This window comes from Oncorhynchus mykiss, chromosome 7 (genome assembly GCF_057628025.1).
Source record: "Oncorhynchus mykiss isolate SJ-2025 chromosome 7, ASM5762802v1, whole genome shotgun sequence".
NCBI lineage: Eukaryota > Metazoa > Chordata > Actinopteri > Salmoniformes > Salmonidae > Oncorhynchus > Oncorhynchus mykiss.
This window is the reverse complement of record NC_143028.1, coordinates 61,692,306-61,718,887: the sequence shown is the minus strand read 5'-3', so window position 1 is coordinate 61,718,887 and position 26,582 is coordinate 61,692,306. Positions and strand designations below refer to the sequence as shown.

At 41.5% G+C, this 26,582-nt stretch overlaps 1 protein-coding gene across 3 annotated transcripts; it reads left to right on the top strand.

The window, feature by feature from the left end:
- Positions 1-2,996: 2,996 nt before the first annotated feature.
- Positions 2,997-19,783, top strand: sfi1 (SFI1 centrin binding protein). Of its 3 annotated transcripts, none has more exons than XM_021610281.3 (29): positions 2,997-3,477; positions 4,359-4,430; positions 4,805-4,915; positions 7,925-8,019; positions 8,156-8,273; positions 8,493-8,595; positions 9,399-9,555; positions 9,802-9,963; positions 10,096-10,166; positions 10,483-10,575; positions 10,714-10,811; positions 10,971-11,037; positions 11,125-11,255; positions 13,928-14,009; positions 14,126-14,304; positions 14,822-14,897; positions 15,010-15,105; positions 15,307-15,383; positions 15,496-15,598; positions 15,708-15,804; positions 15,964-16,124; positions 16,239-16,313; positions 16,592-16,666; positions 17,090-17,266; positions 17,381-17,607; positions 17,825-18,125; positions 18,291-18,418; positions 18,504-18,606; positions 19,197-19,783. In XM_021610281.3, exons 1-29 carry the CDS (start codon positions 3,344-3,346, stop codon positions 19,380-19,382), a joined length of 3,555 nt encoding a protein of 1,184 aa, XP_021465956.3. In that variant the 5' UTR covers positions 2,997-3,343; the 3' UTR covers positions 19,383-19,783. The 3 variants fall into 3 exon arrangements, with proteins under 3 accessions (XP_021465956.3, XP_021465955.3, XP_090097768.1); XM_021610280.3 differs by having other exon boundaries at positions 18,213-18,418; XM_090241642.1 differs by having other exon boundaries at positions 3,003-3,477; positions 15,024-15,105; positions 18,213-18,418.
- The last annotated feature ends 6,799 nt before the right edge of the window (positions 19,784-26,582 follow it).

Genomic DNA, 26,582 nt, shown 5'->3' with positions numbered 1-26,582 from the left:
ATGCTGATAATTTTCACACTTTCAATGCTTTAAAAAACAACAACTAGCCCTTTCCTTGATTGCTAATTTGACATGTAGGCCTGGTCAACCAAAGGGTACTCAACACATCCACATTTTTATTTCTTAGTAAATTATACCAGTGCCCTGTCATGTTAGGGCTAAGATTATCTGTGCTTTAACGCACCCTTAACTGATGGTACGTGTTTTGTGTATGTGGTCTGTTGGTTTGCACAGAGTAAGTTTGTAAAACAGCAGGCGGTCACTTAATAACAAGGGTGCCACCATAAAGATCAACATCCTTATGTATTTTAAAGGGTATGACAGAAGCACCAAACGTTTTGTTAAAAATAAATTAACTTGATACCACAAAGCTGGCCTACTTCAACATGATGTCTGTAAAATTCGCTCAACCCGCTGGTTTCAACTTCACCTCTAAGGAAGAAGAAACTTCATGATTGGACGGACAATGAGCCTCTCAACTGATCAAATGGTGTGCGTGGTGCAATTGCAAAATATACACCTCTGAGAAAACAGAAGAATAAGAATAAAGCAAGAACAAAGGCCGTGATCTCGGCGAGTTCCCTTCAAAACAAAAGTCTCGCAATAAATATGGTAAAAATAATAATAGAAATGGTCAAATGTTATTAGGAAATGTTAGCAGACTTGGAATTTTAACTAAATCAAAAAAGGGTAAATTAGCTTGAATGCAGTATGTTCTTTCAATTGGACAGACATAATTGCCTGAACGTCGTGTCGCAGTAAAGGGGGGCGGGGCGTCCATTCCACTCAGGAGCATTTCGAGTTTCCAAATCCACAGTTTACACCCCAATGAGTGTCGCTTCTCATTTTGCGGCACTTAAAGTGGCCAATCAGCTTAATTCAATAGTGTTTTTCATATTGGTTATACAGTGCATTCAGAGCTCTTCACTTTTTCCACATTTTGTTACGTTACAGCCTTACTCTAAATGGATTAAATTGTTTCCGCCCATCAATATACACACTAACCCATAATGACAAAGCAAAAACGGTTTGTTTTTTTACATTTTTGCAAATGCATAAAAAATGTAAAACTGAAATATCACATTTACATAAGTATGTCGACCCTTTATTCAGTACTTTGTTGAAGCACATTTGACAGTGATTACAGCCTCTAGTATTCTTGGGTATGACGCTACAAGCTTGGCACCCCTGTATTTGGGGAGTTTCTCCCATTCTTCTCTGCAGATCCTCTCAAACTCTGTCAGGTTGGATGGGGAGCGTCGCTGTACATTTTTTCAAGTCTCTCCAGAGATGTTCGATCGGGTTCAAGTCCGGGCTCTGGCTGGGCCACTGCGGGACATTCAGAGACTTGTTCCGAAGCAACTCCTGCGTTGTCTTGTGTAGGGTCATTGTCCTGTTGGAAGGTGAACCTTCACCCCAGTCTGAGGTCTTGAGTGCTCTGGAGCAGGTCTTCATCAAGGATCTCTCTGTACTTTGATCTGTTCATCTTTCCCTCAACCCTAACTAGTCTCTCAGTCCCTGAGAAAACATCCCCAAAGCATGATGTGCACGATTCACCATCGGGTTCTTGGTCCCCTTAATCCATTCTCCCTCAAGAAGGACCTTGGTTCCAAACTTCTTCAATATAAGAATGATGGAGACCACTGTGTTCTTGGGGACCTTCAATGCTGCAGACAATTTTTGGTACCCTTTCCCAGATATGTGTCTCGACACAATCCTGTCTCGGCGCTCTAAGGACAATTCCTTGGACCTCATGACATGGATTTTGCTCTGACAACTGTAGGACCTTATATAGACAGGTGTGTGTGGTTCAAAATCATGTCCAATTAATTTAATTTACCACAGGTGGACTTTAATCAAGTTGTAGAAACATCTCAAGGACGATCAATGGAAACAAGATGCACCTGAGCTCAATTTCGAGTCCCGTAGCAAAGGGTCTGAATACTTATGTAAATAAGGTACATCTGTTTTTTTATTTTTAATACATTTGCAAAAAATTATAAAAACACAAATACAAAAAGTTTGCATGGTGACCCTGGATCCTATTTCCCTGGAGACTATATGGTACAATATAGCACTGTGCAGGAAAAAATATTGATTGTGTCCATAAAACCAGAGTCCAGTCGGAACTTTTGTATTGTAACTTTAACTCTGCTGACTGACTAATTCAGGACTATATCTTAATTACAAAGGAATAAATTAACTATTTTAGCCTACTCTGTTAATTTCCAGTGTAAAATAAAACACCATTCCATGCCATACTTGCACTCTTGGCTTGCCTTATAATGGAATGCCACATTTCTACTATTAGCAGGTGATTAGGTGAGAAGCTAACTTCTAAGGGGTGCAACATGCGCAGTGACGCTCCTCTGTGTAAATATTTGGATTTGGAAGCTTCAAGTGCACCTGAGTAAATTTTGGGCAAATTTCATAGTCACAAATGTACATTTACAAACAAACACATTTTCTTACCTTACAAAAAGAAATTGAACTGTATTTTAAGACAATTTAATACTAACAAAAAAGCTGTTAGAATAATGAGTGCATGTATGTCCCTTAAGGTCATTGTGTAATGTGATATTTTACCCCCTATCCCAATTGTCCATTGTATATTATTTATATATACTTGTGTTCCCACATGTACTTCCTGTATTGATTTGTTGTTAATAAAAAATAATAATAATAAAGTCCTAAGTAGAATGGGCCCGCCTTTTACCGCGACACAACATACAGAAAATTGTGTACGGTGCAATAAATGATAGGACTACGCACACAATAAACAAAGTTTACCATTAAAAAACAACATAATGTCTTATAGAAATACTTTTCATTATTCTTTGTACGTTAACTATAATTTTGCAAAAGTTCAATAATTTTCGACCTAATTATTAATTTACTACGTATAGAGGACGCGACTGCTATTCTGCACGATTTCAACATCATTAAAAAAAAATTTAAAAAAAAATTAAAAAACGATTTCAACAGGTCCGTTACCCGGAAGTACTTAGTTATTTTCTTCCTATTCACAGCGGTAAAATGTATGCGCGACAGTTGGATTTAACAAACAAAACTGTTCATATACCTCACTGAACAAAATACTGTTTGCGTTTTCTATGGCGGTTGTAACGGTTCAATTTGCGTTGTCGACTTGAAACTGGTTAGGGAATTAAGAAAATGTCATGCATGGTACGTTATTCATAATGAAGAGAATGCTAGGGGGATTTCTGTTCGGCAATGCCAGTGTGTTCAGCTAACGAAGTTGAAGAACTTTCCAATCTTCTGATTGACGGTCAGTGGTACTAGCTAGCTTTCTCAGGTGGTTAACTCAACAACTGTTGTGGCAATGACTTCTAGAGGTAGAGGAACCCAAAAGTCAAATATAACTGGTGCAAAAATTACTTCACGCAATGTTATATCTTGTTATAAAGTCGGATACACCTGGAACCGAGGTGGAAGACTCAAGGAGTTGAGAATAAGGTGAGAAGTAGCCCCTCAAATAAACCAACTGTCCAGATGTAATTATTCAATCGACCACGACTAGAATTTGAAGGCTGTAACGTTAGTCTGTGTTGACTTTTGTTTAATCCCAGCACTAACACACCTGATTATACTATACTGAACAAAAATATAAACGCAAAATGTAAAGGGTTGGCCCCATGTTTCATGAGCTGAAATAAAAGTTTCCATACATTTTTCATACACACAAAAAGCTTATTTCTCAAATGTTGTGCACAAGTTTGTTTACATCCCTGTTAGTGAATATTTTTCCTTTGCCAAGATAATCCATCCATTTGACAGGAAGCTGTTAAAATGGCATGATCATTACACACCTTGTGTTGGAGACAAAACTAAAATGTGCAGTTTTGTTACACAACACAATGCCACAGATGTTTTGAGGGAGCGTGCAATTGGCATGTTGACTGCAGGAACAACCGGCCTCACAATCGCAGCCCATGTGTAACTACACCAGCTCAGGACCTCCATATCCGGTGTCTTCACCTGCAGGATTGTCTGAGACCTGGCAGCTGATAAAACTGAGGAGTATTTCTGTCTGACTGGGCCTGGCCTCCCAGTGGATGGGCCTGGCGCCCAAGTGGGTGGACCTATGCCCGCCCAGGCCCATCAATGGCTGCGCCCCTGCCCGTAAATGTGAAATCCATAAATTAAGGCCTAATGAATTAATTTAAAATTGACTGATTTTCTTAAATGAACTGTAACTCACTAAAATCGTTGACATTTTTGCACCGTAAGTTTATATTTTTGTAAAGTATATTTAAGGTATGTTTAGTGCCGGGCTGGAATAAAAGCTCTTCCATGACTCGAGTTGTCCATCCCTGAGATTAAACTCTGTCTTCTAGGCACCTTGCACGGAAGTTTCTCAAACTATGGATGCAGAAGACCTTTGGACGTGTTCATCCTTACAAAGCCAGGTGCACTTTCTCAGTCCTGTGGAGGAATAGCCAGATTACATCACTGCTTGAATTTAATGGATTACAATGTCAGATAGTGGGAAAATAACATTGGTAAAACTCTTGAGGCTATGCAGTACTTGACTTGGACTGAAATAGTTGTTGGTACTCATTTTGGGTGGATGTACTGTTTACAATTAGGTGCAGGAGCGCCAAAATACTTTTTAGCTAATATTCTATAAGAGGAAGAGGATCTTAAGCAGTAGAACATTTAAGGTGTTGGTACTCCGCTCTGGTGAGCTCCTGCCCAAGTCAAGCACTGATGCTGTGAATATATCCACTGTGTGTAGCCTGAGTTCTCTAACTGGAAGATTATTACCTTCTCCAATCTCTAGGTCTCACCATCGCAGAGTGGTGCTACAGCGGGCTCAGAGGGGCTGGAAGGATGAGTGGTGGACAGCCAGGAGGGAGTGGAGCCTCACAGTGAGGGCAGAGTGCCATTACAGGTCCGTGTCTGTCTCTAACCGCTGCTGCTCAGTTGTGGGGTGACGATACATGCCCATCAGTACTTACGGACCAAGTCTGTTGGTTGAAATGACGTTGTTACAACCTTAAAATTTGGTTGTAATGACGTCATTGCAAACAGCTTTGCCTGCTGGGATGTACCATGTGTTCCGAAAGTATTCATACCCCTTGAGTTATTCCACATTTTGTTGTGTTAGACAGAATTCAAAATGGATAAAAAAAATAAAAAAACAATTCTCACATCTACACACAATACCTCATAATGACAACCTTAAAAATGTTGTTTTAAAAAAAATTAAATACTGAACTCATTTACATAAATATTCACACCACGAGTCAATACTGTGTAGAAGCAGCTTTGGCAGTGATTACAGCTTTGAGTTGTCTTGGGTACGTGTCAGCTTTGCACATCTGGATTTGGGGATTTTATCCCAGTCTTCCTTGCAGATTCTCAAGTTCTGTTAAGGTAGATGGAGTGCGGTGGTGAACAGCAATCGTCATGTCTTTCCACAGATTTTCAATTCAATTCTGGGCCACTCAAGGACTTTAACATTCTGGTTGTGAAGCCATTCCAGCGTTGCTTTGGCTGCATGCTTGGGGTCATTGCCCTGTTGAAATGTACATCTTTACACCAGTCTAAGGTCATTTGTACTCTTCAGCAGTTTCTCATCAAGGATGTGCCTGTATTTGGAATTCATTGTTTCCTCTATCTTAAGTCTCACAGTCCCTGCCACTGAAAAGTATTCCTATAGAATGATGCTGCCACCACCATGCTTAACAGAAGGAATGATGTTAGACGGGTGATGGGCTCTGCCTGGTTTTCTCCAGACATAGCACTTTGCATTCAGGCCAAATAGTACATTTTTTGTCTCATCAGACCACAATATTTTGCCTTAGGATCTGAGTCTTTCACGTGCCTTTTTGCAAACTACAGGCGTGCAAGCCCTTCCCTTTTCCTCAGGAGTGGCTCCCGTCTGGCCACGCTCCCATAAAGCCCAGATTGGTGAAGTGCTGTAGAGGCTGTTGTCCTTCTAGCAGGTTCTCCCATCTCAGCCAAGGAACTCTGTAGTTATGTCATTGGGTTTTTAGTCACCTTCCTGTCCAAGGTCCTTCTTGCCCGGTTGCTCAGTTTGGTTTTACAGCCAGCTCTAGGCAGAGTCTAGGTAGTTCCATATTTTTTAAATTCCCTAACAATGGAAACCACTGTGCGATTGTAAACTTTCAACACTCAAAATGTTTTATACCCGTCACCAGATATGCCTCATCACAATTCTTTCTCGGAGATCTATGGACAGTTCCTTGGACTTCATGGTATCTGGTAGTTTCTGTTCTGACAACTGTGGTACCTTATATAGTACATGTGTGTTTCTTTCTAAATCATGTCCAAACAATTGAATTGGCCACAGGTTGACTCCTTCACCCGTATATCTCAAGGATGATCAAAGGAAATTGGATGCACTGAGCTCAATTTGGCATGTCATAGAAAAGGGGTGTGAATACTTATGTAAATGAGACATTTCTGTATTTAATTTTCAATAAATTAGCAAACATTTCTATAAACATGTTTTCACTTGGTCATTATGGGGAATTGTGTGTGTGTATGGGTGAGTTTTTTTTTATCCATTTGAATTCAGGCTGTAACACGACACAATGTGGAAAAGGGTAGGGCTGTGGCAATCATGAAATTTGTTCTGATTTAGAATGGGGCAGGGGAAAAAATACATATAATTTGAATGCACTCGAATAGCGAATGGAAGCTGCGCGCTTTCCCACCTGTCCGTTTTGTAGGCTACTTCGGTTTAATAGCGGGAGTATGTGCTTAATATGAGCAGCTGAGAAATATAAGAACACTTATTTCACTCCATGTATCAACCACTGTTTGAGGAGCATGCTCTCGCTGCCTGACAGGTGATACTCCACCCAAACTCTGTTTGCCATGGGCTCTTCAACCTTGTTCCTGCAGCTACTCAGTGCTTAATTTGGGAAACCAAGTGAAATCTGTTTGGGAACATCATTAGTAACATGTTTTTGCAACAAAACATATTACACTAAACTGTTGACATCCTGTCTGTACGCTCAAGAAAGGAATAAAGGAGAGAGGATTCTATATTCTGTATAGCTAAAGGTAATGTGTCACCCAATGAATTATGAAAATATAATAAAATCCCTATTACTAGGCTATTCAAAATACAAATTCACTAATTGTAGGCTAACTGTAAGTCAATGACCCAACAGCATCGCCTAGGGCTATACGTTCTCTCCCAGACTCATGGATAGAAATGTTGGAGCGTAGCATAAGGTAACCAGCCCATTCAGTATGCATTATAATATAGTCCACACTCAAAGGCTAGACCAATTATGTACCAAAGACATCTTAAATCAGTTGTGTTTTATGTTTTTCTGCCATGTGTAATATGTGGTAGGCTATGTATTGTATAATGGAACAATCATAATTTTTAGTCCGGTTTTTTTCGGGCACATAAGCCTATGCATATGCAAAAGCTCTGATATGCCTATGGGTGTTTTGAATTAATCATTACCTTAGAAAGCGCTGTCCATTTATTTTTGTTAGGCTTTGAAACAACATCCAAAACAACCATGTTTTACACTGTTTCAACCTGTTGTTGAATTTCTTTCTTCAAATTGATCATCATAGGTGAGTTTTAAAAGTATGATAGGTCTACTGTTTTGATGTGATTTTTGATTTAATTTGCATCAATGTTAGAGGGACAATAGAGCCCTGAGTACCAGGCCAATAGGACCTGATCGTTGTTAGCAAGTTGGGTAGTACCAAAGCAAGTCCAGAGTACATAAAAGTAGCTTACCTTGACTCAATAGTCACATGGAATTTTACTGAGGTCATGACTGCCTGTGTGGGACTGCAACCTCCCTAGTCAAGGGGTATGACTACTTTCCGAAGGCGCTGTATGGCAGCCAACAATAGTTTGGCCAATGTGGAAACTGATGAGGCTGTCTTTCCTGTGTTGTAGGTATTATCTGTATAACCAGGTGTTCCATGGCTGGCAGAGGTTTGTGTCTTTACAGAAGGAGGAGAGGAGGATATTCCAAAAAGCAACATGTTTTGGTATGGACTGGCTTGTGTGGTTTTGGTATTAATCTAGGTGAATGTCTCCCTCTGGAAAATGATGGACCCCAGCAGTAGTGGCTGGCAGGGCATGTTAGGAGTCACAGCAGTAATTAGAGTTTATCCTGTATGCCAGCTGAGAGGTGGTGTCAGCGTGTGGCCTGGGGCAGCTGGGAAGTGTACATCGAGATGAGGAGGATGAAACACAGGATGCAAGAATCTGCTCTTCAGTTCCGGAAACTCACAGCTCTACGGTGAGTTATTATGACTGATAAATGCTATTTTGTTTATTTATTTTGGATTACTTTGAATCAGGAACAATACACTGACTAAGTCACTCGGAGGTTAGTGAACTTCCGGCATACACAATCATTGCGTGACTGATTTATATATGATTGACCATTTGAATAAATGTAAGTGAAAGGGGAGGGGGCAACCTGTGTTAATGCTTATGTGTATTTCCCCCAATACAGTTGGATGTGGACTGTGTGGCAGACTGGGCTGCAGAGGAGATATGATGCCTGTGTTATGGAGAACCAAGCACTGCAGCACTGGGCTCTGACGCTACAGGGCAGAGTGAGTAGAGCACATCTTGTACATCCCACACATATCCGTACCATTCCCTAGGTGTTGGTGAATTAAAATGTTACATTTTATTGGACTAACATCTAAGCCGGGGGTGGGGGGGAATTGTTTTAAGATGGTCATACCATAGATCATTTAGCTATTTCATTTGGAATTTTAGGACCCCTTTAGGTATCAAAAGAATATGTTAAATGATTTGATAAAATATCAAATTTGGCCTTTATAACTATAGCCCATAGAAACGCATTGAATAACACATTCATAAATGGCAAAGACAGTCAAAAATTCAATAATAAGAAACAAGGTTTTGAAGTGTCCATCCTATATCTAGACGATATAAGAAAGCTAAGGCAATATTTGTTTTTTTGACACATATTTAACCCTTTATTTTTGTTGGCACAAAACTCAAATCTCCATACTTCCATTCATTTGTATGGGTTACCTTCAGACAAGTCACGTGGAGGTCGTAGAGCAAAATGGAGAACGCCATCGTTAGAGTCTCTGCTTTCCATAGAGTGGTCCAATTAGTTTCTTGGCCAAACTATTTTCGTGAGAAGACCGATTTTCAGGATGTCTCATGGTCTGACAAACACCGCTGTAGCTCGGCCACCTTCCAACACAGATGCGGAAGGCCGACAGAGGCCTTGAGGATTGAGATGCAGCCCATGCAAAAACAGTTTGCAGTTTAAACTGACGGATTTTGATGGTGATTTTTTCAATTAAATTACTTAGATTGACGCATGGGTGCGTCAACAGACTTAAGGATTTGAACATGTATGTTTGTTGTGTCTTAGGCATGGCTTCAGTGGAGAGAAGTGTACATGCTCGCCTGTAGTTGGAGAGAGAGGGAGTCCAAGGCTTCACTGCACTACATACATGGGATGCAAAGAAAGGTGCTCTGTGGCTGGATCAGCTATGTTCACCTCCGCCAAACTAAGAGGAAACCACAAGGTCCCATCTTCTGTTAATCTGTTTATCATATGTACTGTTGGTCTTCTGTCACAATCATTGGACATTTTGGTCTAGGATTAAACTCAATTTTTTTCAGAAACATACTGTATATTGACAAATTTTGATCATTTTAGATGGTCTCAAAAACAAACACCAAACTCTCAAATCCTCTAGAACTTCCAGTGAAAAACACTGCTTCTGTTGTCATTATCCTTCTTATATAATTGTTTACCTCCTGTGTTTCAGATGTTGCGGTGCGAGCCTGGCAACTCCAGTTGGTCAGGAGGTATTGGTTTGTGTGGAAAAGTGGACTACAGAGCAGACAGAGAGAGGTGGCCAGAGGGCAGGCTTCTTATAGACTGGCACAACGCAGCACACAGCGCAGGGCACTGGAGCACTGGAGACACTGTATCCTACTACACACACACTCATTGTAAAACACCAGGGCCTGGTGTGGAGTCACACACTACGACTTTTCTCATCTACTGCAACATCATACTTTTCTGAATTTATTTGAACATTTCCTGAGCTCCTGTGCAGACAGGAGGATGTGCATGCAGGAGTCTGAAAGAGACCAGGCTGCAAGTCAACACCAACACCGCCATCTACTGGTAGATGGAGGAGCACTGATCTGATGAATGTTTATGGACATCCATAGAGACTGGTTACAGTACCATAAAGCAGTGTTTCCCAACCCTGGTCCTCCAGTACTCCCAACAGTGCACAGTTTCATTGAAGCCCTGAACAAACACACCTCATTCAACTCATTGAGGGCTTGATGATTAGTTGACAAGTTGAATCAGATGTGCATGTCCAGGGCTACAATAAAAATATGTACTGTTGGGGGTACTTGAGAACTGGAGTTGGGAACCACTGCCATAGAGTATTCCTTAATTATCTCACTCCAACTTGTTCTGTCTACTACAGGACACTGGATTGAGAAGTCTGACCCTCAATGTCACTCGGAGCAAAACTTATCGTCTCAACAAGAACATCGCTGTCCAGCATCATCATCACACTGTAACTGTTATTATACTGTAGCTAATATCCATGAAGCCACCCAGCATTAGTATCATTACAATTGTTCTAACAGTACAGAGTAAGTATGACACCCAATTCATGTTTTTCAAACAACATTTCTGCGTGTGTTTTCTGTAGGTAACATGCAGATATTGGAGACTCTGGCAGCAACGTCTTGAGGAAGCTGAAGATCAGGGACTTCAGATGCAGATGCAGATGGCACTGACCCACCACAGGTACACATACACAGACACACACATACACACACATTCACACAGACATACATACACACACACATACACACATTTATGAATTGATGATACACTTTCTCATATTAGTAATGCTATTTCTATGATACATGTTTTTCTGATCTCATTAATGCCATCTTTTGACAGCACTTCACTGCAGAGCAATTGCTTGTGCCACTGGAGAGAGCAGCTTGTTGAACACAGACACATGCAGGTACACCCACCCGTACACATGTGCACACACACACACACACTCTTACATTCCACTCATTGGCATTGTGTGGACTGTGTGTGATTTTAGGGGCTGGAGCGTCGTGCTGAGGCCTGGTTTGCTGACCACATCTTTCCACAGTGTCTTGACTCATGGGTTGAGTTTACCTGCCAGAGGAGACAGCATAGGGAGAGGACAGAGATTGCACAACTCCATAATAAGTGAGTTCCATCCTGTTTCTGACCTAGTGGTGATCTAGGATAAGGTGTCACTTGTCTGATCCTAGATCAGCACTACTACTATAAGATGCTTTGTGGACGATTTAGACTTAGGAAATGTATGCCTTTTTACGCATTTTGGTATTCATACTTATGCACATGTGTAACACGGTTTGTGGGTGTTGCTCTCTTGCACGTATTGAATACATTTAAATCAACCCTAGAAAAAATTTGATTAGGGAGTGTTTCTTCAATTGTTTTTTCTGTTCATTTCTCTAAAGCAATCCCTTTTTATACTGGTACCTTTCATTTGAATTTGATTGGCACAACATTAGGATGCGTTCAGAATGGAGATCAATGAAAGATAGTTATAAGAACATGTGCATATTTATCTCAGTTTTAGAACACAATATGTATGATTAAGGAGGTTTTTATGGACCCTAGGCTACTTAATGGAAGAATAGGGTTTGGAGAGCCTTCAGGCACGAAAGAAAAAAATGCCACATTCAGTTCTTCAACCCATGGTAATGTTGGAAGATGAATGTACATAGAATTATAATAGGGAGAACAGTGTACAGTAGTAGTATACCCTGGCCTGTTGCCCGCGCTGACCATGGAACTGTGTGATGACACGGCCATGCGTCAGGTTCAAACTGTTATGGCTTGGTCTGTGCTCCATAATGATTTAATTAGCCAACATTTTTTTTACTTTAAATATGATCAACTATTATTAGTGTTCGTCAGCAACAATCACACGGGCGTGGCAGTGTTTACAGAGGAAGCAAATAAGGTAAATGAAACAATGTAATGAAATGTAATGATACCAACTGTACCAACTGAAGGGAACTAACAGTAAATCGGCAGTTGAATATGTGTAGCCAACTGACGGTCGATACTGATAGTGGCTAATATTTAACATGATAGAACAGTAGGAAATAGAAAGTTGGGGCATATAATTAAAACATTAGAGAGTGCGACTGTCATTGTGCAATGCTTAGGCCATACTATTGAAATTGTGCATAAAGTCACAGCATTTTATACTTCACTGTTGGAAAGGGGTGGAAATACCTGTCATGTTATTATACTTTTCAGTTTTCTTCCATGACTGGTTTCACATTAGTCTCCAGCTATCAGAAGGAAAAATCCTCAAACAATTGCTATTTGTATGTACAATCCCCTTCCCAAACATATTACTCATTTACCTAGCTTTTATCAATAGTGATGGGGGCAAACATTTAAACAGTTCTATATCTTGATATATATTCATTTTGTTGGTGGTTGCTGTAGCTAGCGCTAATCAGCTGTACCAGCTCTAAAACTCTGGTATTTTCCATCCTATAGCTTGTTCTCCATCTTCTTTTTAAATATTGAGCCAACATGTTTTCAGAACCTTTATTCCCATGACTGATGATATCTCATTTTTCTATGCTCTCTCTTGTGCCTCTGCAGAAACATACAGAGCAATATGTTTGGAGCATCAACTCGCAATAAAATCGCAGTATCAAATCACAATACATATAGAATTGTGAAAATAGGCATACATATTCTATGGGCACCTACGTATCAATAGCTCTTATTAATTCATAAATTACAGTGCATGGAGAATTCTGTTATTTCTATCTGACAAAGGAATGTAGGCCTAGATGTTTTTCCACTTGGAACAGACAGGTTCGCTCGACCTAGGGCTGTTGCGGTGACCATATTACCACCACACAGGCAGTCATGAGTCATGGCCGCAGTAAAATTCCATGTGACCACTGTGTCACGGTAATCTCCTTTAATGCGCTCTGGACATGCTTTGGTAGTACCCAACTTGCTAACTACCACGAGGTCCTAATGGCCTGGTACTCAGGGCTCTATTGTCCCTCCATCAGGTCCTAATGGCCTGGTACTCAGGGCTCTATTGTCCCTCCATCAGGTCCTAATGGCCTGCTACTCAGGGTTCTATTATCGCTCCATCAGGTCCTAATGTCCTGATACTCAGGGCTCTATTGTCCCTCCATCAGGTCCTAATGGACTGGTACTCAGGGCTCTATAGTCCCTCCATCAGGTCCTAATGGACTGGTACTCATGGCTCTATTGTCCCTCTAACCACTCTGACATCAATGCCTTTGGAAATCACATCAAACACATCAGAACAGTAGGCCTATAGTACTTTTAAAACTCACCTCACTGTGATGATCAAATTGAAGAAAGAAGTTCAACAGCAGGTTGAAACAGTGTAAAACATGGTTGTGGGGATGTTGTTTCAAAGCCTAACAAAAAGAAATGGACAGTGCTTTCTAAGGTCAGAATACTTGTAGAGAGAATTAAGTGTAACTCAGGTCTGAATTCCCCCAATGTGACTAAGGTCCCTGGGCTACATTTAAGCAATAAGGCCCGAGGGGGTGTGGTATATGGCCAATATACCACGGGTAAGGGCTGTCCTAATGCACGATGCAAAGCGGAGTGCCTGGAGTACCACACCCCCAAGGTGCCTTATTGCTATTATAAACTGGTTACCAATGTAATTAGAGCAGTAAAAATAAATGTATTGTCATACCCATGGTATACGGTCTGTCAGCCAATCAGCGTTCAGGGCTCGAACCACCCAGTTTATAATTATGAACAACATACAGTTAGCCTTGTGAGGATGATGTTTGTGTTAGTGTGTGACCCACTCTAACCCTCTGTAGGCAGCATCAGTACACTTGGGCCTTCTATACCTGGTGGGGACGTTCAGAGGAGAGGAAGGAGCAGAGACTGGCTGAGAGGATGGTAAAATACACAGTCACAATACACGTGCACAAAAATAACACTCAAAGATATACATACAACACACCGTCATGGTACAGACAAATAACCGAAGAGGGCCCACCTGTCTTGCCCTTTAGGCCTTGCTGCATGAGGAGAGGTCGTGTTTGATGAGAGCCTGGGACCACTGGCAGCGGAGGGCGAGGCAACAACAGGAGGAGAGGGAGAAGCAGAGAGCTTCTGACACACTGTACCGCCGTACTCTAGTCCACAACACACTCAGCCAGTGGAAGGACAATGTCACTGTGATCCGGGACAGGTACTATACCACTGGCAGTTCACTGAAATATCAGTGAGGATCACGTTGATATCTTACAACTTTTATTGTATTTGACTTTAATGACCTGATGCTGACTGTTTGGGACCAACCTGTTCAGAAAGAAGTAGACAAGTGTGAGGTTATTCTTCTTTTTTCTTTTTTTTGTGGGCCCATCCCCCACCCCGCTCTCCGGAGGACAAAGGTCTTCTTTTTTTTTTTACAGCTATTTTTTTTTTTTACATATACATTATTCATTAATTTGACATGCATGGTACTTTTATACACAGAATTACATGACAGAAATATTGTTTGATATACACAATTAAAGGTACTCCGACATATACGGTATACATGATATAGGATGTTTTCAGTCCTAACTATTACAGATTCTTAACAGGAGATTATTCTTAACTGGATTTGATTGACAAATGGATACCCTTTGAGATTTTGCCTTAATCCTTCATGTATATGTGTGTTTGGTTTGTATATTTGTGTTTTTTCGTATGCATCTCATAAGGCGAAAACGAGAGGAGCAGGCAGGTCGACATGGTGATGTGCGTTGTGTGAGACGCGCCCTGAGTGGCTGGAGTGAGGTACAGTATTTTGCCATACATAATCTACCATTAGCCATGCTGTAATGTTAGGTTTGTCCAGAGTAATTATCCCACATTGTGTCTGTCTGTCTCTGTCTGTCTGATGTGTCAGTATGTCCAGCACAGAACAGAGAAGAACAGCAGGCTGGATCAGATGGACAGTTACTATGAACACAGACTTCTCAAACACACTTTACAGACCTGGAAGGTACAACAGACCTCACATTAACTGTAATAAATGACACAAGTCTACACTTATATTGGTGTGCTTTGTAAACTGGCACAGCAACATTTAATTTGGTCATCATGCATCTTCTGACCTGCTTGGTGCACACGGAATGGGCTCCGCTTTGTTGGTTTGTGTGTGTCCTGTGGTACGTGCTGTAATCTCTTTGCCTATCACCCGTAGGAGCATCACCTCCGAAGACAGCAGGTCTATGAGCATGTAGAGGAGCTCTACAGTCAACATCAGAAACACTTCCTCAGGTATCAACCTAAATAGAGTCACAGTCTATCTATACCTCTTTATCCACGATCTCTTACTTGTAATTTTGATTTTGCAATATTTCTAACTGACATTTGTATTATGTGTTCCCAGGAGGATTCTGCGTGTGTGGAAGGAGAATGTAGCCCTGTTGGCAGCAGCCAGCAGCAGAGAGAAGAGAGCAGAGAACCACTACCAGCACTGCGTTCAGGTTAAGGTATTGGAGCTGCTGTAAGACCTATCTACTGCTTCATATGTTACCAAGACTGATTCCGTGGCTATAACTACTGCTCACCCACAAATGTGCCTAATTTATTTTCCTACAGATGCTGTTGGGATGGAGGAAAGCCACATCTTGTGCAGTGTCAAACCGTCACCAGCAGAGAGAGGCAGTGAGCAAGGCTCAGACTCACATGGATAAAGGTAGAGAAATACTTTACTATGGCTCCAATTCTTAGTGAAGCAGATGGAATCAAATTGCTCCTTATTTAATGCTATTTTCTGTTAGATCACTCTCCCGGCACATTGAATAAAGCCTCCGTTGACATGTGAAGTCTATTGCCATAATTTTTTGTGTCTCAGTGCGGCAGGAGGCGACTTTCAGGAGATGGAGGGAGCGAAGCAGAGAGGTTGTGGAGGACAGTATAGGCATGGAGAAAGCCATAAGGCTCCACCACCACTTTCTTCTCTGCAGAACATTCAGATCATGGACTATGTACCAGCAGCATCAGCAGAGCTACAAGGTAGATGGATACTGCATTTGGGCCTGTGTTTGAGTCTGCGGTGTTCTATTTGATACATTTTGATCCTAGGTAGGTTTGTGTTAGTATTGTGTTGTTTATGTGGTCCCTCTCTAGGTGATGAAAGGGAGAGGCCACTTGCTGCTGAGACAGAAGACATGCCAGCTCTTCTTTGCACACTGGAAAATTGTGGTGAACTTATTGCTGTTTTAACATGAATTCCTGTTTTAACATGCTTATTTCAAATATTAAAGGCCTCATTGACAAGATTTGCATGAACTTTTGTTCAAATCACTTTTAAATACATTGATGGAATTGAAAAAAAATATTTTCTGATGTTTACGGTCTTAAAGAAAGGCCAGATTATTATATTATATAAACATTCAATGGTAGGTCTGTAAGCCTCTGTCTTGGTGAACTCCTGGCTGTTATCTAAGTGTGCTGTTCTCCTCTGGTCCTGGCCTGCACAGCTGCAGCACAGAAGGACAGAGGCTGAGCAGACAGAAATGGCCCTCTGGCATTGGTCCCTCAGTCTGCAGGCCAAGGTAATACCTGGACACACATACTTCACTGGCAGCTGGCCTTCAGCCCAACTTAAAACACAGGAGATATTATCCCTCTCTCTCTCTCTCTGTTTGTCTGTAGTGGAGGAATTCTGTCTCCTGCATGACTACTGTTGACCCTGTGGATGTATAGCCTGGGTCCCGATCTTTTTGTGCTGTCTTGCCAATGACCATTGGAGTTAGCAAGACCGCACAATCAGATCTGTGACCAGGCTGGCGCGTGTAAAGTCCTCATTGATGATATCCAGGCCACAGCTAGAATAAAGGAAATTGAAGTGAAAACATACAGTAGACTCTATAGACATAATGAATGAGTGGGGGTGAATAGTGGAAACATATAGAAGAGTGAAGACTCATCAGACATACTGAATGAGATGTCTGATCCCTTGGTGTGTTCTGATCTAGGTGCTGGAGGCCTGGAGGCTGTGGGTCACAGAGCAGGACAGAAAGCAGGAAAGGCTGGCCCAGGCTGCCCAGTTCTATAGAGATCAGCTGCTGAGGGAAGGAGTGGCCCACGTCCTCACACACGCCGCTCACATGGGCAGCTTCAGCACCAACATAGCACTGCACAGCCAGGAGCAGGTGTGTGTGTGTGTGAGCACTTGCTGTGTTTGATTATCTGATAGTATGTCTGCCTGCCTGTCTGTGTGTCTCTGTGTGGCACTGGATCAAGCCCGTCTTGTCTGTGATCTACAGAGCTTGCGGCGTCTCCAGAGGGTGGTGCTGCGTTGTGCCATGCAGTGGAAACAGCGGGCCCTGAGTGGACCACACAGGGCGAGACCGCCTAGAGCGATAGCAGTGCCCCCCAAGAGTGTGACCTTCTGTTTACCCAGCCCTGACCCAGAGTGCCGCACCCACAGCCGTACACAGACCCAGAGTGGCATAGTGGAGCAGAGAGCAGGAGACGGCATCCTCAACCACCTGTAAGTGGGCACAGTTACTATGCAAACATCAGGCCCTAAACATTATGGGAGGGTTTTCCAGATACCAATTAAGAGTTCTGGACTAAAAATAATGCTCAATGGAGAATCCCCATACGAATCACTTTTTTTTGTCCAGAACAAGGCTTAATGTGTGGCTGGGAAACTATGTCTCTAATTCTTATGCTCAGTCTTACAGCAGCTCTATAACTGTGTGCAGGGTGGCGGTGCGTGCTTCTAGACTGCAGCCACGGCGGCCTAGAGATCTGCTTGACTCCCCGGTCAAAGAGCTGCTCCCACCTACAGCTCCTCTACATAAAAAACCCAGTCCTCTTCCACATCAAACCAAGGTCCCAGTGACAGCGAACCTTTACCCTACTACAGCCTCCCTCCCCATCTCTCCCATACGCGCACACCCAGCTCCCCATCTCAGTTTCCCAATGGCCCCACATCATGGATCACTAGGCCAGGACTTACTCCTGCCCCCTTCCTCATTCATGGCCACCCACACTCAAACTAAGGTAAGTTACTGTATTCCAAAAACACATGTAAAGTCATTTTACTGTGTGTTTTCAATGAGATTTCTTTATAGAATATCTGTTTTTTAGGTGAGGCAGCCTAGTGGCTCATGGGAAAGTGACTCCTCACTACTGCCCCCCAATGAGTTCTCCACCCTCCATCAACAGCCAGAGTCTGATGGAGAAGATGTGTTAACTGAGGAGGAGAATGTGGATCCCACTTTAGCCTGGACCAGAGAGCTGCTCAACATCCGTCTGGACATGCAGCGCTTCCAACAGGACCGCAAGCTACTTCAGTAAGGACTCACAGCTCTGTGATTAACATTTCTGATAGATCTCATTTATACATTCTGATGGATTTATGTGTGTGTGTATGTGTAGGGCGTGGCGAAAACTTGAAGAAGTGTTGAGAAGCTGGCTGCAGACGAGTGGAAGTGAGGGAGAAACTGAGGAGAGTAACACTATCCGCAAAGAGTTGGAGCAGGTAAGATTTGAAGGGAAAACGCTGCGGTCATTGGTACAATATATAGGTTTCCACTAGTTACCACAGCCACAATGTCAAAATTGGCTATATTGTAAAAATTCATTTTAAAAAATTAGCTTTTTGGTCTTAAGTTAAGGTTAGTCATATGGTTAGCAGTGGTATTAAGGTTAGGTTTAAAATCACATTTTAAGAAGATACATTTTAGAAATAGGCTGGGTTCATTACTTTGTGGCTGTGGTAACTAGTGACGACCAGGCCACAATGGCAGAGCAAATAAGGATTTATAAACAAAAATAATTGTCGTTTTACCGGCTGTTCACCAGTCCTTGAAGAAAACAAGAAGCAATATTTTATTAACATGTTTCCTATCCACTTTCTGATGAATAACTAAATGGATGGCTTTGATTTAGCACGCATTCCTCTGGAGGTATCATTTCATTTGAGCCATAAATTTTCAGCTATGAAAACAAGAACATTCAAAAGTTACAACAGGTCAAGCACAATAACCATGCCATATCATGCAACAATTGTTCCTGTTATTTTGTAGTCATTCCAGATTAATTTCATGCTCTTTGTGTTGTCATTTACAGCTGGAGGAGAGTATTGGCAGACTGTCAGCTGAGCTGGCAGAGCAGAAGCCTGTGATGATCCTCCACGCTGCCAGGATCCACAGGATAGAGAGTGTTCTCCTCCAAAGCAGCACGGCCACAGGACAGGGTCTGGAACAGGCCATTCTCAGTAGGCCTCCAGAGCTACTGCTCATCACTCCACACTAGGTGACAGGACCAGCGCCGTCCCAGTGCCATGGGTCAGGAGGAGGAGAACCATAGACCTATATAAAGGAGCACAAGGACTTCTGATGAGACTATACCTGTCCATATTTTTGACATGTCATTCTCTACTGGTTGTTTTTATAGTATAAAACCATAAGAACAGAATTATTCTAAATAGATTTAAGATTTATGGAAATTCTTCAATTGTAGCTTTTGAATTTATTATCCTAATCTTGGTGAAAATCGGTTTGACTAAAACAGAAAGAATGGCATGGCAAGACAGCTGTGTAAGATTTATGTTTGACTTGACTATGTTGTAATGGCCTTTATTTTACTGTATACTGTAAATTACATTATATGTTAGTGTGTTTTTACATTATTTAATAAAATACTGCCTTCAGAAAGTATTCACACCCCTTGACTTTTTCCACATTTTGTTGCGTTACAAAGTGGGATTTTTGCAGCGATTACAGCTGTGAGTCTTTCTGGGTATGTCTCTAAGAGCTTTCCACACCTGGATTGGGCAACATCTTCCCATGATTTTTAACATTTTCTTTCACCTTTATTTAACCAGGTAAGCTAGTTGAGAACAAGTTCTCATTTACAACTGCGACCTGGCCAAGATAAAGCAAAGCAGTGCAACACAAACAACAACAGAGTTGCACATGAAATGAACAAGCGTACAGTCAATAACACAATAGAAACAAAAGAAAGTCTATACACAGTGTGTGCAAATGGCGTGAGGAGGTAAGGCAATAAATAGGCCATAGTAGCAAAGTAATTACAATTGAGCAAATTAACACTGGAGTGATAGATGAGCAGATGATGATGTGCAAGTAGAAATACTGGTGTGCAAAAGAGCAGAAAAATAAATAAAAACAGTATGGGATGAGGTAGGTAGATTGGGTGGGCTTTTTACAGATGGGCTATGTACAGCTGCAGTGATTGGTTAGCTGCTCAGATAGCTAATGTTTAAAGTTAGTGAGGCAAATATAAATCTCCAGCTTCAGCGATTTTTGCAATTCGTTCCAGTCATTGGCAGCAGAGAACTGGAAGGAAAGGTGACCAAAGGAGGTGTTGGCTTTGGGGATGACCAGTGAGATATACCTGCTGGAGCACGTGCTACGGGTGGGTGTTGTTATCGTGACCAGTGAGCTGAGGTAAGGCGGAGCTTTATCTAGCATAGACTTAAACATAACACTTTGTATTCAGGACAAAAAGTAAATTGCTTTTTCACATTTTTTGTAGTAATACTTTAGTGCCTTGATGCAAACAGGATGCATGTTTTGGAATATTTTTATTCTGTTCAAGCTTCCTTTTCACTCTATCAATTAGGTTATTATTGCAGAGTAACTACAATGTTGATCCATCCTCAGTTTTCCCCTATCACAACCATTAAACTCTGGAATTATTTTAAAGTCACCATTGGTCTCATGGTGAATTCCCTGAGCAGTTTTCTTCCTCTCCGGCAACTGAGTTCAGAATGTCACCTGTATCTTTTGTAGTGACTGGTTGAACTGATTAATCGAAATGGCCGATTAATTAGGGCCGATTTCATGTTTTCATAACAATCGGAAATCGGTGTTTTTGGACACTGATTTGGCCATTTCTTTTTGTTTTATACCTTTATTTAACTAGGCAAGTCAGTTAAGAACACATTCTTATTTTCAATGGCGGCCTAGGAACAGTGGGTTAACTGCCATGTTCAAGGGCAGAACGACAGATTTTTACCTTGTCAGCTCGGGGATTCAACCTTGCAATCTTACAGTTAACTAGTCCAACGCTCTAACCACCTGCCTCTCATTGCACTCCACGAGGAGCCTGCCTGTTACACGAATGCAGTAAGAAGCCAAGGTAAGTTGCTAGCTAGCATTAAACTTATCTTATAAAAAACAATCAATCAATCATAATCACTAGTTAACTACACATGGTTGATGATATTACTAGTTTATCTAGCGTGTCCTGCGTGCATATAATCGATGCGGTGCGCATTCGCGAAAAAGTACTGTTGTTGCTCCAAAATGTACCTAACCATAAACATCAATGCCTTTCTTAAACAACACACAGAAGTATATATTTTTAAACCTGCATATTTAGCTAAAAGAAATCCAGGTTAGCAGGCAATATTAGCCAGGTGAAATTGTGTCACTTCTCTTGCGTTCATTGCACGCAGTCAGGGTATATGCAACAGTTTGGGCCGCCTGGCTCGTTGCGAACTAATTTGCCAGAATTTTACGTAATTATGACATAACATTGAAGGTTGTACAATGTAACAGCAATATTTAGACTTAGGGATGCCACCCGTTAGATAAAATACGGAACGGCTCTGTATTTCACTGAAATAATAAACGTTTTGTTTTCGAAATTATAGTTTCCGGATTCAACCATATTAATGACCAAAGGCTCATATTTATGTGTGTTATTATGTTATAATTAAGTCTATGATTTGATATTTGATAGAGCAGTCTGACTGAGCAATGGTAGGCAGCAGAAGGCTCGTACGCATTCATTCAAACAGCACTTTCGTGCGTTTTGCCAGCAGCTCTTCACAATGCTTCAATCATTGAGCTGTTTATGACTTCAAGCCTATCAACTCCCGAGACTAGGCTGGTGTAACTGATGTGAAATGGCTAGCTAGTTAGTGGGGTGCGCGCTAATAGCGTTTCAAACGTCACTCGTTCTGAGACTTGGAGTAGTTGTTCCCCTTCCACTGCAAGGGCCGCAGATTTTGTGGAGCGATGGGTAATGATGCTTCGAGGGTGGCTGTTGTCAATGTGTTGCTGGTTCGAGCCCAGGTAGGGACGAGGAGAGGGACGGAAGCTATACTGTTACACTGGCAATACTAAAGTGCCTATAAGAACATCCAATAGTCAAAGGTATATGAAATACAAATGGTATAGAGAGAAATAGTCCTATAAATACTATATTAACTACAACCTCAAACCTCTTTCCTTGGAATTTTGAAGTCTCATGTTAAAAGGAACCACCAGATTTCATATGTTCTCAGCAAGGAACTTAAACGTTAGCTTTTTTACATGGCACATATTGCACTTTTACTTTCTTCTCCAACACTTTGTTTTTGCATTATTTCAACCAAATTGAACATGTTTCATTATTTATTTGAGGCTAAATGGATTTTTATTGATGTATTATATTAAGTTAAAATAAGTGTTAAATCAGTATTGTTGTAATTGTCATTATCACAACAAAAAAAATCTGATTAATCGGTGTCGGCTTTTTTGGTCCTCCAATAATCGGTATCGGTGTTGAAAAATCATAATCGGTCGACCTCTAGTATTGATACACCATCCAAAGGGTAATTAATTACTTCACTATGCTCAAAGGGATATTCAATGTCTGCTTTATTTTTTTACTAATCTACCAATAGGTGCCCTTATTTGCGAGGTATGTTACCCACTATTATTCCACATAGAGTTAGTCCATGCAACTTATGTGATTTGTTAAGCAAATTCTTACACCTGAACTTATTTAGGCATACCATAACAAAGGGGTTGAATACTTATTGACTCAAGACATTTCAGCTTTTCATTTCTTGTTAATTTGTAAAAAAAAAAAAAAAAAAAAAACATAATTCCACTGACATTATGGGGTGTTATGTGTAAGCCAGTGACCAAAAATATCTTTGAATACTTTATGAATGTACTGTATGTAAACTCAGCAAAAAAAGAAACATCCCTTTTTCATGACCCTTTCTTTCAAAGATAATTCGTAAAAATCCAAATAACTTCACAGATCTTCATTGGAAAGGGTTTAAACACTGTTTCCCATGCTTGTTCAATGAACCATAAACAATTAATGAACATGCACTCGTGGAACGGTCGTTAAGACACTAATAGCTTACAGACGGTAGGCAATTAAGATCACAGTTATGAAAACTTAGGACACTAAAAGAGGCCTTTCTACTGACTCTGAAAAACACCAAAAGACAAATGCCCAGGGTCCCTGCTCATCTGCGTGAACGTGCCTTAGGCATGCTACAAGGAGGCATGAGGACTGCAGATGTGGCCAGGGCAATAAATTGCAAAGTCCGTACTGTGAGACGCCTAAGATAGCGCTACGGGGTGACAGGACGGACAGCTGATCGTCCTCGCGGTGGCAGACCACGTGTAACAACACCTGCACAGGAACAGTACATCCGAACATCACACAGGTACAGGATGGCAACAACAACTGCCCGAGTTACACCAGGAATGCACAATCCCTCCATCAATGCTCAGACTGTCCACAAAAGGCTGAAAGAGGATGGACTGAGGGCTTGTAGGCCTGTTGCAAGGCAGGTCCTCACCAGACATTACCGGCAACAACATCGCCTATGGGCACAAACCCACCGTCGCTGGACCAGATAGGACTGGCAAAAAGTGCTCTTCACTGACGAGTTGCGGTGTTGTTTCACCAAGGGTGATGGTTGGAATCGCGTTTATCGTCGAAGGAATGAGCATTACACCGAGGCCTGTACTCTGAAGCAGGATCGATTTGGAGGTGGAGGGTCCGTCATGGTCTGGGGCGGTGTGTCACAGCATCATCGGACTGAGCTTGATGTCATTGCAGGCAATCTCAACGCTGTGCGTTACAGGGAAGACATCCTCATCCCTCATGTGGTACCCCTCCTGCAGGCTCATCCTGACATGACCCTCCAGCATGACAATGCCACCAGCCATATTGCTCATTCTGTGTGTGATTTCCTGCAAGACAGGAATGTCAGTGTTCTGCCATGGCCAGCGAAGAGCCCAGATCTCAATCCCATTGAGCACGTCTGGGACCCGTTGGATCGGAGGGTGAGGGCTAGGGCCATTCACCCAGAAATGTCCAGGAAGTTGCAGGTGCCTTGGTGGAAGTGTGGGGTAACATCTCACAGCAAGAACTGGCAAATTTGGTGCAGTCCACGAGGAGGAGATGCACTGCAGTACTTAATTCAGCTGGTGGCCACACCAGATACTGACTGTTACTTTTGATTTTGACCCCCCCTTTGTTTAGAGACATATTATTCAATTTCTGTTAGTCACATGTCTGTGGAACTTGTTCAGTTTATGTCTCAATTGTTGAATCTTGTTATGTTCATACATATGTACACATGTTAAGTTTACTGAAAATAAATGCAGTTGCCAGTGAGAGGACGTTTATTTTTTTGCTGAGTTTACTTTATTTTTCAGTATTCTATGAATATGTTCAATCCAATACTGTTTAGTTTGTTTTTGGTAGTACTACTACAGCCTAGTTCCTTAAATGATTTCCAAAGCTTTTTAGGGTGATTTTCTCAGCAAAAAAACCCCTCTTAGCTTCATCCATCCTGTTCTGTGCCTCATTTCTGTGACATTTACAGTGCCTTGCGAAAGTATTCGGCCCCCTTGAACTTTGCGACCTTTTGCCACATTTCAGGCTTCAAACATAAAGATATAAAACTGTATTTTTTGTGAAGAATCAACAACAAGTGGGACACAATCATGAAGTGGAACGACATTTATTGGATATTTCAAACTTTTTTAACAAATCAAAAACTGAAAAATTGGGCGTGCAAAATTATTCAGCCCCTTTACTTTCAGTGCAGCAAACTCTCTCCAGAAGGCACTGTATATAGGACAAAATCAGGCTGCTCTTGAGAGTTCTTACATTTTTTTAAGTCCTTATTCCTTGCTTGGATAGATTCTAGAATCTCATGATTGAGCCCAGCCTCACATCCAATTCGCGCATATATGTACAAAATGTATTTCAGCAGATTTAGTGCGTTTTTGTGCATTTTTGTGTGGTTCAATTCGTTCGAAAATACACAAATTTATGTGCTACTTAATTCGTGCGAAAATACACTAATTTAACCAGTAGGCACACAAGCCTTTGCAACAACCATATACGCAACTATACCTATACCTTAACCGTAACCTTAATCATTCTACTAACTATACCTAACCCTAACCCCCACCCCACGGACAGACCCGCACCCGGACTCCTCCGGCCTACGCGCATATGTGTGGAGTGCACCCCCTCCCTTCCCCCCTCCGGTTTCCAAGTGTCAGAGATGGAAGTGGATCAACCGACTCAAAACTAGAAACCAAACTCCTAGGTTGCACTATGCTTTCCACATCCGTTGACAAGCGGACCTAGACATCATGACCACACCACTCGATATGGACACATGGCAACCAACCGAGGACCAAACCTGCATAAGGTGCGCAACTCAAGGGATTTTGCCTGATCCTACATCGAGTTTAAGAACAAAAATGAAATACATGGCAACCAACCGAGGACCAAACCTGCATAAGGTGCGCAACTCAAGGGATTTTGCCTGATCCTACATCGAGTTTAAGAACAAAAATGAAATATAAACTATCGCGTCTATATGGTTGTTGAAAAGGCTTGTGTGTAGCCTACTGGTTAAATGTGTGTCTTTTCGCAAGAATTAAGCTAGAAAAACGCACAAAAACGCACAAAATTTGATGAAATGCATTTGTACATATATGCACAAATTGATTGTGAGACTGTGTTGCATGATTAAACCAAGGGCTTGATCTCTGCTTTACCCTGACCCGTCCAATGGGAGCCATCACATTCACCACATCAAGGAATCTACATTTAAAGGCTTCCAAGCCACTGTCTACCCATACACTATGCACAGGTGACCAGTCAATTTGATCAACTTCCTCTCTAAACTTTTCAACACAGTATTGTTTGAGTTCTCTGATTCTAATGGTTTTGTGACACTTAAATATATCTTTAAAAATCCTCCTTGTGCAAAATGTAATAAAATGATCACAGGTTGTATATGGAATCAGTGATCATTTTATTACATTTTGCACAAGGAGGATTTTTAAAGACATATTTAAAAATTACTCCACTCTTCGATATTTTAGATTTAGCAGACACCAATATTAAGTCAATAATACTTTGCACTGTTTCACATATCCTGGTGGCATCTTTTATCATTTGGGTCAGAGCAAGTGATCTACAAAAGTGCATAAATACATTATGGATTGGGCTATTCTTTTTTCAGACATCAGTATTGAAATCTCCTAACAAAAGTAGTTCCTTCAACAGGGAATCATTGCAGTTTGACAACATAATTTCAATACCTTCATAGAATGCATTCTGCTTGGGCGGCCTGTAACACACCCCCAACTAAATCGGCTTGGTTTTGGGAAGGCATATATCCAGCCAGACAATCCCCAGATCAGCGCTTAAATCCGATCTAAT

Coding starts and splice junctions, on each gene's coding strand:
- sfi1 (XM_021610280.3), top strand. CDS start 3,344: ATGACTTCTAGAGGTAGAGGAACCCAAAAGTCAAATATAACTGGTGCA. Junction 10,812..10,970: donor ATGGCACTGACCCACCACAG/GTACACATACAC, acceptor ATCTTTTGACAG/CACTTCACTGCAGAGCAATT. Junction 15,805..15,963: donor TCAGACTCACATGGATAAAG/GTAGAGAAATAC, acceptor TTTGTGTCTCAG/TGCGGCAGGAGGCGACTTTC.